Source organism: Sphaerodactylus townsendi, linkage group LG17 (genome assembly GCF_021028975.2).
Source record: "Sphaerodactylus townsendi isolate TG3544 linkage group LG17, MPM_Stown_v2.3, whole genome shotgun sequence".
NCBI lineage: Eukaryota > Metazoa > Chordata > Lepidosauria > Squamata > Sphaerodactylidae > Sphaerodactylus > Sphaerodactylus townsendi.
Genome location: NC_059441.1, coordinates 316325 through 331626, shown reverse-complemented (window position 1 = coordinate 331626; position 15302 = coordinate 316325). Strand labels below are relative to the sequence as shown.

The window sequence follows — 15302 nt, the reverse complement described above, 5'->3', positions numbered from 1 at the left end:
GAATACCTTGTAGGATGGACTGGCGGGTTGGCATTTTTCGCACGGGTTTCTCTGCTTAAGTCACTGAATGACACTGAATGACAAATCAGACAGGCATGAGTATGCACGCCAAGCCCCGCACTTTGTAAATGAAAACACCCCCCTCCCAATATTTTGGAGCAGCAAATGGTGGAAGGAGTGACTTCACCATTTCCCCCACCATCCTTTTTGTTGCGGCTTCCCCAGAAGTGCATTTCTAACGCTCTGGAACCCCAATATCTAACGCTCTGGAACCCCAATTGTGGATAAACAGGTTAAATAAGTCGGAGGACACTGAGCAGTAAAAAAAACAGCTGGCAGGAAAGGGTTAAGCATTTCTCCCTCTCTCTCTGAATTGCATGAACAAATGAGAGCCCCCCCTCCCCTCCCCCAGCGCAAAGGGAGGGGCACTGGATCCCCTTCTCCATCACCCTGCAATCCAGATCCACGCGTACGGGAACTGTGGAGAACCTGCAACTCAGATGAACGGACCGTTATTCAGTGAGGGGCAGTTCACTGGCTTTCCCAACCTCCAGGTGTGGCCGGGAGATCTGGAATTACAACTCATCTCCAGATGACAGAGATCAGCTAGTAAGCCACCTCGAGTCTCCTTATAGGAGAGAAAGGCGGGATATCCTCCTCTTCCTCCTCCTCCTCCTCTTCTTCTTCTTCTCCCCAACCCCACCCTCTCAAGCTCCTCCTTCCAAATCTCCAGGAATTCCCCAACTTGCAGTTGGTCACACCTTCAAACCACCAGTCTGTTGAGGGTTCAAGCAGTGTTCATGCGTGTGTGTGTAACCCCTATGTTCAGAATGGGTTGACCCTTAAAGGGGTGGAGACTCAAAGCAGCAGAAGGCTGCAGAAACTGATGAAGTTGGAGGAAGCCAGGCTACCAGGCTGGGACCTTGATTTAATTCTTTATAAGCTCTTAACACCTTGTTTAAGGTAACTGCAAAGTTGTTGGGAACTAGCGGGAAGGGAGTTGTTTATTTTTGCTATATTGTAAATGTTTATGTATATAGCTGATGGGAGTTCTTTTGGGGACCTTCATCATCTTGGATCCCGTTCACCAAGCCTCTGAAGTCTTCATAAGCCAACCACCAGCAGGAAGAATTGGACTTGGCATTATCAGTAGATTATAAATATAAGGACTTGAAATGCAACCTAAAAGGACTGTAAATTGTTAATCTATATATATAAAAAGCTAACCGTGTATTTGTTGGTGATACTATACCTCAGTAACTGCTGGGCCAATTCCTCTGAAAATTCCCACTATAGTCAGCCAGGCGAGAGTGTTTTTAGATGTTCACATACCTGAAATTTCACACCTGGCCCAGGTAAAACGCCTTTTTCCTGGCGATCCATGGTGAAGGACATGCAGCTGCCTGTGTGTAACTGTCACCCTTAGAATGTTCGTGCAGCTTAGAATGTTCACTCAGACGGCCAGATATGAGCAGTGGAAACAGTACACAGGCAGTAACTCGAGTGGAAGTGAAACACATACACACACGTACACACGAGGGAGAGGGAGGGAGAGGGAGGGAGGGAGGGAGGGGTGGTATGCAAGGGAAGAGAGGGAGGGAGAGGAAAGGGATGGAGGGGAAGGCATGCAAGGGGAGAGGGGAGGGAGGGGGAGGGGTGGCATGCAAGGGAAGAGAGGGAGGGAGACGAAAGGGATGGAGGGGGAGGCATGCAAGGGAAGAGAAGTGAAAGAGGGGAGAGAGTGAGGGATGGCATGCAAGGGAGGGGAGGCAGGGGGCCCAGCATCTTGATATGACCCACCCACCCTAGCAGAGGGAAAGGGAAGGGAGGGAGGGGGAGGGGTGGCATGCAAGGGAAGAGAAGTGAGGGAGGGAAGAGAGTGAGGGGCGACATGCAAGGGACAGGAGGGAGGGGCCAGGAACCCTAGATTCCCTGAATACTGCAGTTACAGTTAAGAAAACCAGGCACGCATTACTCAGGAGTAAGCTCAGTACAGCAACCGTGACATACTTTGAATGGCTGCGTCGTGCCCCTCAGAGGGTTTCCTCAGAAGCGACACCCATTGCCACCAACCAAACTTACTCCCAGGTAAAGGATCATGACCAGCCAGCCTAGATGTGTGGGAGGGGCACCTTTCCATCCCCCCGCCCCAGGAATGCGGGCACACACATCACTGACATCGCACAGTATCAGGCTGCGTGTTTGCATGAGCATGTACTGCTTCCCTCTGCAATTGATTTGCTGCTACTGTTCCTTTCCCATTTCACCACAATAAGCCACAGCAACACGTGGCCGGGTCCCGCTAGTGTTAAATGTTAATGTTAAAAGTGTTATTTGTTAAGGAAGTAAACCATTTTGTTTTGAATTTAGTTCTTTGCAACTTCTTCCAAGTTCTGCCCCACAGAACCCACAGATAGAGGTTACATGTGCACGAGGGTCAAAGATTTCTCCACACTGGCCTGGTACTCTGTGTGCCTTTCTAGCTCTTCTGTGCTGCCCTCTCCCCATCCACCCCCCAAGGATTAAGGTCTGCTCCTTGCTTTGGATTTGCAGGCTTTAACTAATGCAGCAGGTGCCAGCAGCCCCCATAGACAAACCAGTACATTTACTCAGGAGGGCCAAGGAGGGGAGAGTGCTGAAGTAGCTAGGTAACAGGTAGGCAGGCAGGCAGGCAGATAGGTAATAAATAAATAAATAAATAAATAAATAAATAAATACATACATACATACATACATACATACATACATACATACATACATACATACATACATACATACATGGAAGGAAGGAAGGAAGGAAGGAAGGAAGGAAGGAAGGAAGGAAGGAAGGAAGGAAGGAAGGAAGGAAGGAAGGAAGGAAGGAAGGAAGGAAGGAAGGAAGGAAGGAAGGAAGGAAGGAAGGAAGGAAGGAAGGAAGGAAGGAAGGAAGGAAGGAAATACAGGAGAGGAAGGAAGGAAGGAAGGAAGGAAGGAAGGAAGGAAGGAAGGAAGGAAGGAAGGAAGGAAGGAAGGAAGGAAGGAAGGAAGGAAGGAAGAAAGAAAGAAAGAAAGAAAGAAAGAAAGAAAGAAAGAAAGAAAGAAAGAAAGAAAGAAAGAAAGAAAGAAAGAAAGAAAGAAAGAAAGAAAGAAAGAAAGAAAGAAAGAAAGAAAGAGGAGCAACAACTTCCAGGAGGCCACAACGAAAAGGGCAACCAGCAGCCAGGCATTTGGCCATTATGCCAGGATCCAACTCCACTGAGTCTTTCCTCCACCAGCAAGCCTACTGGAGGGAGGTTTGGACACAGCCAAGAATCTGCCCACCCCCCACTGTGCCCGAGCTCTACTCCAGCCAGAATCCCTTCCCCTCGGAACATCTTGTGCTGGATTCTAATTGTCCTTTGCATTGGCACTCGGGAGCCATTCCGGAGCCAATTTTTCGGCTGAAAAGCCGGGCAAAAATATAAACAAACACACACAAGGAAGGTGGGAATAGCTGAAGAGAGGAAACGGGCTCCAACTCTGGGAGGGGAGGAGGAGGGTGAAGGACACCAGAGGCTTTTGAACAAGATCAAGTCTCACCAGCCCTCAGACACAAAAGGTACGAACTTTCACACTGAGAGAACCAGGAAGTGAAAGGCAAAGGAGAAAACAAGAAGAGAGGAGGACAAAAAAGAGAAGGCGGGAAGGGCCACCCAAGCTATTTGCAGTGTTTTCAGGTACAAATGCTGTCAATCAGCTAATACAGAAATAGATCTCAGGTGCTATGCCAGCAATAATAAAAATGGATTGTTAAAACCTCCAGGGATTGCAGTTCTCTGGGCCAGTCTCTTCCAGTTGGTCCTCAGACAGTAACCGGAGAGACCACCACACTATGAAAGGTGGGTGGGCCTCATAAGCATTTCTCTGAGCATCTTTGCTCTCAGGATTCGACACGGTGGTATTAAGACCCCCATATCTGGAATTCTAACAAAACAGGGGAGAGGTGGTAAACATTTTGGAATGTTTTGATGTTTGCAGCCTTGGGGGTCCTATTTGGGTAGGCAGGCAGCATAGAAATGCTCTAAAATAAATAAAATGAAGTGTCAGCACAATATTCAGTTATTGCACTTTCCATCTGTACTTTCCAGTTGTGTTTTAGTGTCAGGCCTGAGAGACCCACATTCAAATCTCTCCTCTGCCATGGAAGCTTGCTGCGGGACCTTAGGCCGGTAGTTCCTTTGCTCAGCCTAGCCCAGGGGTAGGGAACCTGTGGCTCGAGAGCCGCATGTGGCTCTTCTGCCCTTGCACTGTGGCTCCACGAGCCGAGCCGCGGCCCCATCCTTGCCCGCCCTGTAGGCAGCAGGGCGGGCTCACCAACTGCCCACGATCGGCTAGGCCCCGCCGCAGGCTTCCCCTCTCGCCCGCCCCGTTGCAGGCAGCAGGGTGGGCGCATCCATGCGCTTCTCAGAATGAGCGGAGTAAAAGGTTAAAAGAAACCTATATATAGTGTTATCTTTATTTTAAATGTCAAAAATTATTTGCGGCTCCAAGTGTTTTCTTTTCCCATGGAAAACGGGTCCAAATGGCTCTTCGAGTGTTAAAGGTTCCCTACCCCTGGCCTAGCCTACCTCACAGGGTTGCTGGGGTGAAAGAGAGGGGAGCCATGCGCATCACCCTGAGCTCCTGAGAGGAAAAATAACATAATATTGGACTGAACAGCTAAAGAGAGGATCCAGGAAGATGTGAAGCAATCCAGAGACTGGCCCACTTAGCCCAGAACTGCCAGACTGGCAGGCGTTCCATAGAGTTTCCAGCACGCAGAGAGAGAAAGGTCAAAAGACGTTTCATCTCGAGCCCTGAGCTGTTTTCTTAGAGCTATTTCAGGACAAGCTGTGTGGCTGCTTTTAGGTCACCCACTGGCCGGGGTCATCCCGGAAAGTGCAAAGTTGGCAAAAAGGACCCTGACTGTACACTCACGCAATCCTTTCCACCCATGAACCAAAATCAAAGAAGAGCCCATTCCTGAGACAGACGTGCTGAGAAGGAAGAAAGGGGCTTACAAACTGCTTTTTCCTTCCCCCGCCCCCGCCCACAAAAAACACCCTGTGAGGTGGGTGGGGCTGAGAGAACTCCAGAGAACTGTGATTAGCCCAAGGTCACCCAGCTGGCAAGAGTTGGAGCGCATTCCCCAGATAAGCCTCCACAGCTCAAGTGGCAGAGCGGGGAATCAAACCCGGTTCTCCAGATTAGAGTGCACCTGCTCTTAACGATTACACCAAGACCATGGGGGTATCTGGACACACGAGACTTCATTTGGCTACTAACACAAAAGATGGAAGCCACACAGCACTGCAGATCAGTTCCAGATTCTCTCCTGTGTTGCACAACGCCAAGGGTTCAGTTGTGTATTTTAAGTCAAAATACATGGAACCTGTTCCTGCTCTCTATGGATGTGTGTGGACAGCCAGTGTGGTGTAGAGTTAAGAATGCGGGACCAACATCTGGGAGACCCGAGTTCCGATCCCCACTTGTGCTATGGAAGCTTGTTGGGTGACCTTGGGCCAGACACAATCTCTCAGCCGAAGTGCCCTCACAGGGTGGTTGTGAGGATAAAATGGAGCAAAGGAGGATAACGTAAGTTGCTTTGGGTACCCATTGGGGAGAAAATCAGGGTACAAACGAATTAAATCATTCAGAAATCCAGTTTCCCAAGGATGGGCACCTGTGGAAAACTATCACCTCTATTCAGCACGGCTTCATCTTGTGTTTCTTCCACTGAGCTGAGGGGGAATCCATTTTATCCTCACAACGGCCCTGTGAGGTAAGGAAATTAAACATCGATGCCTCAAGGAGCTTCAAAGCAGCCTGCAGGGAAGGGGTGGTTTTCGACAAGTCCCTCCTCCTCAGCCTAACTCAGTGATGGCGAACCTTTTCGAGACCGAGTGCCCAAATTGCAACCCAAAACCCACTTATTTATCGCAAAGTGCCAACACAGCAATTTACCCTGAATACTGAGGTTTTAGTTTAGAAAAAGCAGTTGGCTCCGAGTTGTACGTTACTCGGGAGTAAGCTTGGTGGTAGTCGGTGGCTTTGCTTTGAAGCAACCATGTGACTCTTCCAACTGGTGAATCACGACTCTAGGAGGGTTTACTCAGAAGCAAGCCCCACTGCCAGCAACCGAGCTTACTCCCAGGTAAAGGATCGCGCTTTAGTTCTTCGCATGAAAATCAGTGGGGTTTAACAGCGCTTAACTACACTGCTTCCCCAAAACTAGGTCTTAAGTTTAATGAGAGCAGCAGTGGTGTAGTGGCTAAGAGCAGGTGCACTCTGATCTGGAGGGACCGGGTTTGATTCCCCGCTCTGCCGCTTGAGTTGTGGAGGCTTATCTGGGGAATTCAGATTAGCCTATGCACTCCAACACACGCCAGCTGGGTGACCTTGGGCTAGTCACGGTTCTTCTGAGCTCTCTCAGCCCCACCTACCTCACAGGGTGTTTGTTGTGAGGGGGGAAGGGCAAGGAGATTGTAAGCCCCTTTGAGTCTCCTATAGGAGAGAAAGGGGGGATCTAAATCCAAACTCCTCCTTCTCCTCCTCCTCCTCCTCCTCCTAATAATTGAGCCCAGCGGCCCAGGCCAGCCTAGATGTGGGGGGGGGGGGGGACACTCTGTTTAATGAGAGCAGCAGTGAGAGCAGCAGTGGCGTAAGAGGTTAAGAGCTTGTGTATCTAATCTGGAGGAACCGGGTTTGATTCCCAGCTCTGCTACCTGAGCTGTGGAGGCTTATCTGGGGAATTCAGATTAGCCTGTGCACTCCCACACACGCCAGCTGGGTGACCTTGGGCTAGTCACAGCTTCTCGGAGCTCTCTCAGCCCCACCTACCTCACAGGGTGTTTGTTGTGAGGGCGGAAGGGCAAGGAGATTGTAAGCCCCTTTGAGTCTCCTGCAGGAGAGAAAGGGGGGATATAAATCCAAACTCTTCTTCTTCTTCTTCTGTTTGCACGTGCCCACAGAAAGTGCTCTGAGTGCCACCTCTGGCACCTGTGCTATAGATTCGCCACCACTGGCCTAACTCAGCTATGGGGTAAGGACAGCACTAAAAGTGGCCATTTCCTAACACGCTGGGAGAAGACAACGTGTAAATGAAGGAAGCCAAAAAGGGCTTTGCAGGAGGGCAGAGTCAAACTTTTCTACACTGGTTTCCAGGTCTGAGGATTCATCTTTGCATTTATTTTTGGAAGTGATGTTTGCCACTCCAGTATCAGCTTAGGAATGCGTTTCTAGGGATTGAGCACTGTTGACTGCGAGTGCTCGGGTTGGGGGAATCGTTGCAATCTGTAAATGCAAAAAATGGTTCCTTCCTGCAGCTTTGGAAGAGAGAACCCATTCAAACATCCTCCCCTTAACTCGGTTAACAACATCCCAGCCTGATAAGCTGACTTTTTTGTTCCTTATTTTTTTTTTTGGCCAGGAGCACCTGCCCTTTAGAAGGGCTCTGTGGTTTCAGAAGGATGCCTCCAGCAACTCGCCCTTTGCTAGTTTAATGTCAACAGTCTGTGCTTTTTACGTCCCAAAGTATTTGTAAATAATGTCAGTTCCTGCTCCCAGCTGAAACTTCTGGAGGTATTTAAAGTAAAACATTTGTCAATAACATGAACAATACCAGCAACATTAACTGTCTACTACAGGGATCCTCAAGATGGTGCCCGAGGGAACCATCACGGGGCCCACCAATACTTTCCCTGGAACACGCCAAGCTTTTCAGAAAATAGGCAGGGCTGCTATAAGGCCGGCCAGACTCTGTCACAGACCCTGTGAAAGGGCAGACTCCAACCTAAACTCTGCTATGAAGCTCAGGCCCCTTCCGCACATGCAAAATGATGCGTTTTCAAACCACTTTCACAACTGTTTGCAAGTGGATTTTGCTATTCCGCACAGCTTCAAAGAGCAGAGCACTGAAAGCAGTTTGAAAGTGCATTATTCTGCATGTGCGGAATGAGCCTCACTCGGTTACACAAGGTCAGCTGCTCCCACTCTCCTCTCGCAAGGTTTCCAAGAGCCCTGTAAGATAAGCCACTCGGGAAGAAGAGCAGGAGAAAAGGATGAATAAGTTATAAAGACGAACGAGGCAGGGGGCAGAGGTCTGAAGGCTCCTTTGCCACAGGAGGTGGTGCAGCCACAAAGCAGCCACAAAGAAGCAGCAGCAGCAGGAGCAGGAGCAGGAGCAGGAGCAGGAGCAGGAGCAGGAGCAGGAGCAGAAGCAGAAGCAGAAGCAGAAGAAGAAGAAGAAGAAGAAGAAGAAGAAGAAGAAGAAGAAGAAGAAGAAGAAGAAGAAGAAGAAGAAGAAGAAGAAGAAGAAGAAGAAGAAGAAGAAGAAGAAGAAGAAGAAGAAGAAGGCAGGCAGGCAGGCAGGCAGGCAGGCAGGCAGGCAGGCAGGCAGGCAGGCAGGCAGGCAGGCAGGCAGAAAGAAAGAAAGAAAGAAAGAAAGAAAGAAAGAAAGAAAGAAAGAAAGAAAGAAAGAAAGAAAGAAAGAAAGAAAGAAAGAAAGAGAAAGAAGAAAGAAAGAAAGAAAGAAAAGAAAAAAGAAAGAAAGAAAGAAAGAAAGAAAAGAAAGAAAGAAAGAAAGAAAGAAAGTAAGCAAGGCAGAAAGAAGAAGAAAGAAAGAAAGAAAGAAAAGAAAGAGAAAGAAAGAAGAAAGAAATTAGAGTAAGTAGAGTAGAGTAGAAGAGTAGGTAAGAAAGAAAGAAAGAAAGAAAGAAAGAAAGAAAGAAAGTAAGTAAGTAAGTAAGTAAGTAAGTAAGAAAGAAAGTGGTGTCTTGGTTAAGAGCAGGTGGATTCTAATCTGGAGAACCGGGTTTGATCCCCCATTCCACCACCTGAGTGAGCAGAGAGAGAGGCTTTATCCTGGTGAACCAGATGTGTTTCCGCACTTCCACTTTCTGCTGGGTGACAGAAGAAGAAGAAGAAGAAGAAGAAGAAGAAGAAGAAGAAGAAGAAGAAGAAGAAGAAGAAGAAGAAGAAGAAGAAGAAGAAGAAGAAGAAGAAGAAGAAGAAGAAGAAGAAGAAGAAGAAGAAGAAGAAGAAGAAGAAGAAGAAGCAGCAGCAGCAGCAGCAGCAGCAGCAGGCAGGCAGGCAGGCAGGCAGGCAGGCAGGCAGGCAGGCAGGCAGGCAGGCAGGAAGGAAGGAAGGAAGGAAGGAAGGAAGGAAGGAAGGAAGCGTTTATTTATTTATTATATTTATATACTGCCCTCCCCCGGATTTGAATTTGAATTTATACCCCACCTGTCTCTCCTGTAAGGAGACTCAAAGTGGCTTACAAGCTCCTTTCCCTTCCTCTCCCCACAACAGACACCTGGTGAGGTAGGTGGGACTGAGAGAGTTCAGAGAGAACTGTGACTAGCCCAAGGTCACCCAACAGGAATGCAGGAGTGCGGAAACACATCTGGTTCCCCAGAGAAGCCTCTGCCGCTCAGGTAGAAGAGTAGGGAATCAAACCTGGTTCTCCAGATTAGAGTGCACCTGCTCTTAATTACTACACCACGCTAGCTTGTTACAAAGGCACTTGGGGCTCACCCTGGGCGCCGCACACCCCCACAGCTGCACCCCTGCCCGATTGGGGATAGGGGCGAAGCTGAAAACCAGCAAGTGGGGCTTGGCCTGCCCCCATCTCCACATGGGATCGGATATGGGCCCACCCCTGCACGCCAGAGAGAAGGGCTCTCTGGTACATTGTGATTGTTCTAGCTGTGGGTCCCTAAGTTGACAGCGATGGGTCCTTCTTACAACACCAGGCCCAAATATCCACCCAAAAGGCCCAATTATGCCGAGAGGGAAAGAGATTTGGAGCCTGGAAGTCAGCAGCTCCGTGCCTTGCCCTCTCTGTGCCTCTGCAGATGCCAAGAACCCTGTGAACCACGCTCGCCCCAGCTCACACAGTACCAGCTGTCCAGCTCTGCGCCGTTTGGTTGTTCCCCATGACAAAGCAACCCCCCCCCTTTCCTTTGGCACCGCCAGCAGTTGTGCACAGAGAGGGGGTGGGGAGCGAGGGGGAGGCAAGGCCTTAAGTGGATTTCGCTGCCCGGACCAGATTTGCTCAGACGCATTTTAAGCCTGGATTTCTGAAGGGAGGATAAGGGAAAGATTTGCCCATCTGGGCAAAGGTTGGATTCCGCAGCTTTCGGAGTGGGCTTCCTGACGAGGAGGAGCGCAGGCCGGAGAGACAAGCGCCGGGTCAGACCTTTGCCTTCCTCACCCTAAGACACAGACGGGCGTAGGTGAGTGGGAGGGGCTCAAAGGCAGAATAAGCTGTACTCTCCACAACCCACACATGAGCTGGCTAGTCTGACAGCTGAATGGCACGAGCCCGTCATACGCGGCTGCTTTTCCCCAGCGGCGCACTCACACGTTGTTTGGATTTATAGCCCCCTCCCTTTCTCTCCTGTAAGACTCAAAGGGGCTTACAATCTCCTTTCCCTTCCCCACCACCCACACAACAAACACACTGAGTTTGGACAAAGCACGCCAGCTGGGTGACCTTGGGCTAGTCACAGTTCTTCGGAGCTCTCTCAGCCCCACCTACCTCACATGGTGTTTGTTGTGAAGGGAAAGGAGTTTGTAAGCCCTCCTTACAGTCTCCTTACAGGAGAGAAAGGGGGGATATAAATCGAACTCTTCTTCTTTATCTCCCGTAAGGTGGCTGACAAGCTCCTTTCCCTTCCTCTCCCCATAACAGACACCTTGTGATGTAGGTGGGGCTGAGAGGGCTCCAAAAAAACTGTGACTAGCCCAAGGTCACCCAGCTAGCATGTCTTGTGTTATATACATGAAACCTATCAACGGAAGTCGAGTTTTTTAAAAGCATCAGATATTGATATCCTTCAACACCATTAGTGGATCTCTGACTCCATTACAGAGACTTGATATTATTTTAGTTGGGATCCTCTGTGTATATATTGTTCATTGTTTTATTGTTGTTGTTGTTGTTGATTATAATATGTTGTTGATTAAGAGTTGTGGTTCCGGTATATAAATGTTTAAATCATTTTCATTAAAACAGATTTGTATAGTTCGCACTAGAGCCAGACAGGTTCTTTCCCTTTCTTTAAACTAGACCAAGGTCCCCCAGAAGGAATGTAGGAGTGCGGAAACTCATCTGGTTCACCAGATTAAACTGCACCTCTCGTTTGGAGTTGAAGGAGCTCCAAAGGGTGATCACTACAGATAGGAAGGCGCTCCAAAGGGTGATCACTACTGCACAGAGGATTATCGGCTGCCCTCTCCCCTTCTTGGAAGAACTCTACAATTCCCGAAGCCTAAAGAAAGCCCAAAATATTCTGAGAGACCCGTCTCATCCAGCACACTCTCTTTTTGAACTGTTACCATCTGGCAGACGACACAGGTCTATCAAAACTAGGACAAAGAGGCTTAGAGACAGCTTCTACTCTGGAGCTGTGGCTATGCTGAACTCTGTGGCTTCGTGTTGATGTATTTGGGGCTGTGTAGGGATGGGTGGAGGAAGGGGAAAGTGAGGATGGAGTATGAGTCTGAAATTGTGTGCATTGAGGAATGCTGCTGTGAATTTCGTTGTGCGTGCGCAATGACAATAAAATGCTTATGCTTGAAGGAATCAAACCCGGTTCTCCAGATTAGAATCCACCTGCTCTTAACCACCATGCCAGCACATCAGAACACTTCAGCACTTCTGAAAACACAGTCACTCCAGTGCCCCCCCCCCCACCTTCCCTCTTTTCCCTATTAAGACACGCTGCTGAAATGAGGAAGATGGAAAAGATACCTCACTGGGGAGCCTTTGGAGAAGCGCCGCTTACCTGCCCCATGCCGAGAGCTGTTCCATGGCCCTCCCACACTGGCCTCATTCAGCAAAGCTTCAGCCGGCAGGAGGACGTCTTTGAAGCAGGAAGCTGGCCCTATGAAAATGCAGCATTGCCAGCAGTCACACTAGAGCCCTCGGGGTGATCTCCTTCAGCGGCTCTCAAACAAGCGGAAGAATTCTCTGTTGAGCAAGGCGAGGCAGCGCATCCATAGCCCTGCACCTCCAGAGTTCCCTGTAGTGTAGGATCCCTGCTGGCAGCTAGAGAACAGAAGCTCTGGGAAGCGGAGCAGTTTTTCCTCCTGGTACGGAAGAGGCAGAAAGGATCAAGGGAACCGGTGCCTGATCACCGGGAGCGCTGATCCCAAGCTAATGCTACCGCCCGGACGTCCTAATCCTCTGCGAGTTGCAGCTCTCCAGCTAGCAAGGACTTCCCTAGCCCAGGGGTCTGCCACCTGTGGCTCTCCAGATGTTCATGGACTACCATTCCCATTCGGCCATGCTGGCAGGGGCTGATGGGGTTTGTAGTCCATGAACATCTGGAGAGCCGCAGGTGGCAGACCCCTGCCCTAACCCAAGCTTCAGAGTGGCTGGCCCACCAGTCAGTGACTTTGCAAAGGATGGTGGCCGTGCAAGTCCTGCGGCCACCACAAGCAACGGGGAAGCTCCAATCAGAGTTCTGGATTGGCAACACTGTGACCCTTTCCCCCAGAGGTGGGATCCAGCAGGTTCTCACAGGTTCCCAAGAGTAGGTTACTAATTATTTGTGTGTGCCGAGAGGGGGTTACTAATTGGTGATTTTGCCACATGATTTTTGCCTTAGTTACGCCCCTCCTCTCAGCAGTAGCGCGCAGAACTTGAAGCAGTCTAGCAGGAGGTGCACTGGCGTGCGTGGCAGCCTGCGCCTGCGTGCATTCGTTTCCCGCCCAAGGACTGGCGCAGCGGCTGCGTCCTTGCCACAGCCCCGCCCAGGAATGCCCCACCCCCGGAATGCCCCGCCACGCCCCCGTTGTGCCCCGCCACGCCCCATTGGCGCTACGCCACAGTTTGAATCCCACCACCATGGGAACCGGTTACTAAAACTTTTGGATCCCACCACTGCTTTCCCCTAACTTGCAAGGGGCTTGCTGGATATGATCATTGAACCAAAGCAGCCACCTTTCGGTCGGCAATGAGAAGAAAAAGAAGAAGAGTTTGGATATATATCCCCCCTTTCTCTCCGGTAAGGAGGCTCAAGGTAGCTTACAATCTCCTTTCCCTTCTCCCCCCCCCCCCCCCCACAACAAACACCCTGTGAGGTATGTGGGGCTGAGAGAGCTCTGAAGAACTGTGACAGCTGGCATGTGTTGGAGTGCACAAGCTAATCTAGTTATCCAGATAAGCCTCCACAGCTCAAGTGGCAGAGCGGGGAATCAAACCCGGTTCTCCAGATTAGAGCGCACCTGCTCTTAACCACTACACCACGCTGTCTCTCAGATTATTGAAAACGGTAGTGGGTTCCCAGAAGGGTCTGAATTCAGGGACCTCTAACAATTGTTTATAGGCCTCCGATTTGGATTAGGGCCATGCAAAGAGGATAGGTGGGTTTTATCTCTTCTGTCCCTGCATGGTTTCACGAATCAAAACCACCACCCCTCCTCCAGTGCCGATACCGACCTTTCAAAAGCGGGGGGGGGGGGGGGAAGCAAACACCTGTCCTGAGGTGCGGTGTGGTTTCCGGGCTGTACAGCCGTGTTCTAGCAGCATTCTCTCCTGACGTTTCGCCTGCATCTGTGGCTGGCATCTTCAGAAGATGCCAGCCACAGATGCAGACGAAACGTCAGGAGAGAATGCTGCTAGAACACGGCTGTACAGCCCGGAAACTACACCGCACTCCAGTGATTCCAGCTGTGAAAGCCTTTGACAATACATTAAACACCTGTCCTTTTCGTTAAGGGGATATAACAGAACAGGGATGTGCCTGGTTTCAGTTTGTGAAACGGTGCCGGGGTGATGCTTGAATGCAATCTGTCTGAATCGGGGGAAAGCGCAACTCAGCGTAAAAAGACACTAAGAAGATCTGTTTCAGAATCTTCCTGCATCCTGATTATGTTATAAGGTAGAGATGCTCGTCTGCTTGGCTCTGAATAGCTTGCAGAAGCGGGGGGGGGGGATATAAAGAGGAGCAGATTGCGAAGAATTTGCAGTCACACCGCCCGGAAAGACAACACCACCTGTTGTTGGAGGTTGCGTATTCCCGGCCCGTGCCCAACTTCTGCTGCAGTTCCATCTGTTGAGAGTATTGCGCTCTCCCTCTCCGCCCAGAGAATTGCAAATTGTGTTTGTGGTTGAGGCTTCCACAGATTGTGTTTGTGGTTGATACTTCGGCAAGCAGCAGTCCAAACAAACTCCACCTTCACAGCCAGCCGTGCGGCAACTTTTCTCACATGAACCTGGACGTATGCATGTATCTCTGTATTGTTACAGCCAGTGGCTCAAACAATAAATACTTGACTGACTGACATGAACCTGGACGCAAAAGAGTCCCACGTGCTGGTGGCCAAGGAGAACAGAGATTCTGTGCAAACTAAGGAGGGACACAATTCCCAAATGGGATCAATCCCTGGGCTCGTTTCGGGTCAGGAGAACGGAGAAGGTTCCAATCCCCTTTCCCTGTGGTCCTGATCCTATCTTAGAGAGCCAGCAATCAGGGGTCTGCAACCTGTGGCTCTCCAGATGTTCATGGGCTACAAATCCCATCTGCCCCTGACAGCATGGCCAAATGGGATTTGTAGCCCATAAACATCTGGAGAGCCACAGGTTGCAGACCCCTGGCTGTAGTGGTTAAGAGCATAAGAACATAAGAACATAAGAACAAGCCAGCTGGATCAGACCAGAGTCCATCTAGTCCAGCTCTCTGCTACTCGCAGTGGCCCACCAGGGGCCTTTGGGAGCTCACATGCAGGAGGTGAAAGCAATGGCCTTCTGCGGCTGTTGCTCCCGAGCACCTGGACTGTTAAGGCATTTGCAATCTCAGATCAAGGAGAATCAAGATTGGTAGCTATAGATCGACTTCTCCTCCATAAATCTGTCCAAGCCTCTTTTAAAGCTATCCAGGTGAGTGGCCATCACCACCTCCTGTGGCAGCATCTTCCAAACACCACACGTTGCGTGAAGAAGTGTTTCCTTTTATTAGTCCTAATTCTTCCCCCCCAGCATTTTCAATGGATGCCCCCTGGTTCTAGTATTGTGAGAAAGAGAGAAAAATGTCTCTCTGTCAACATTTTCTACCCCATGTGCAATTTTATAGACTTCAATCATATCCCTCCTCAGCCGTCTCCTCTCCAAACTAAAGAGTCCCAAACGCTGCAGCCTCTCCTCATAAGGAAGGTGCTCCAGTCCCTAGCAGACTCTAATCTGGTGACCGCGATTTGGTTCCCCGGATTAGAGTGCACCTGCTCTTAACCACTACACCACGCTGGCATGCAGCAACTCCAGGAGCAGAAAGACAGCTATTTTCTTCGTCCCCAGATATCAT

The 15302-nt window shown here is 49.8% G+C and overlaps 1 protein-coding gene across 3 annotated transcripts in view; it reads right to left on the bottom strand.

Moving 5' to 3' along the window:
- GRAMD2A (GRAM domain containing 2A) overlaps nucleotides 1-15302 on the bottom strand; it is a 62732-nt gene that overhangs the window by 32048 nt on the left and 15382 nt on the right. Inside the window, exon 2 of one of the 3 annotated variants that reach the window (XM_048481962.1) lies at nucleotides 11784-11882. The exons of 1 other annotated variant lie outside the window; for it this stretch is intronic. In XM_048481962.1, the coding sequence (XP_048337919.1) occupies nucleotides 11784-11809 (26 nt within the window). In that variant the 5' untranslated portion in view covers nucleotides 11810-11882. Of the gene's footprint in view, nucleotides 1-11783; nucleotides 12047-15302 lie in introns of those variants that run through there. One more of the 3 variants, XM_048481963.1, reaches the window with a different exon arrangement.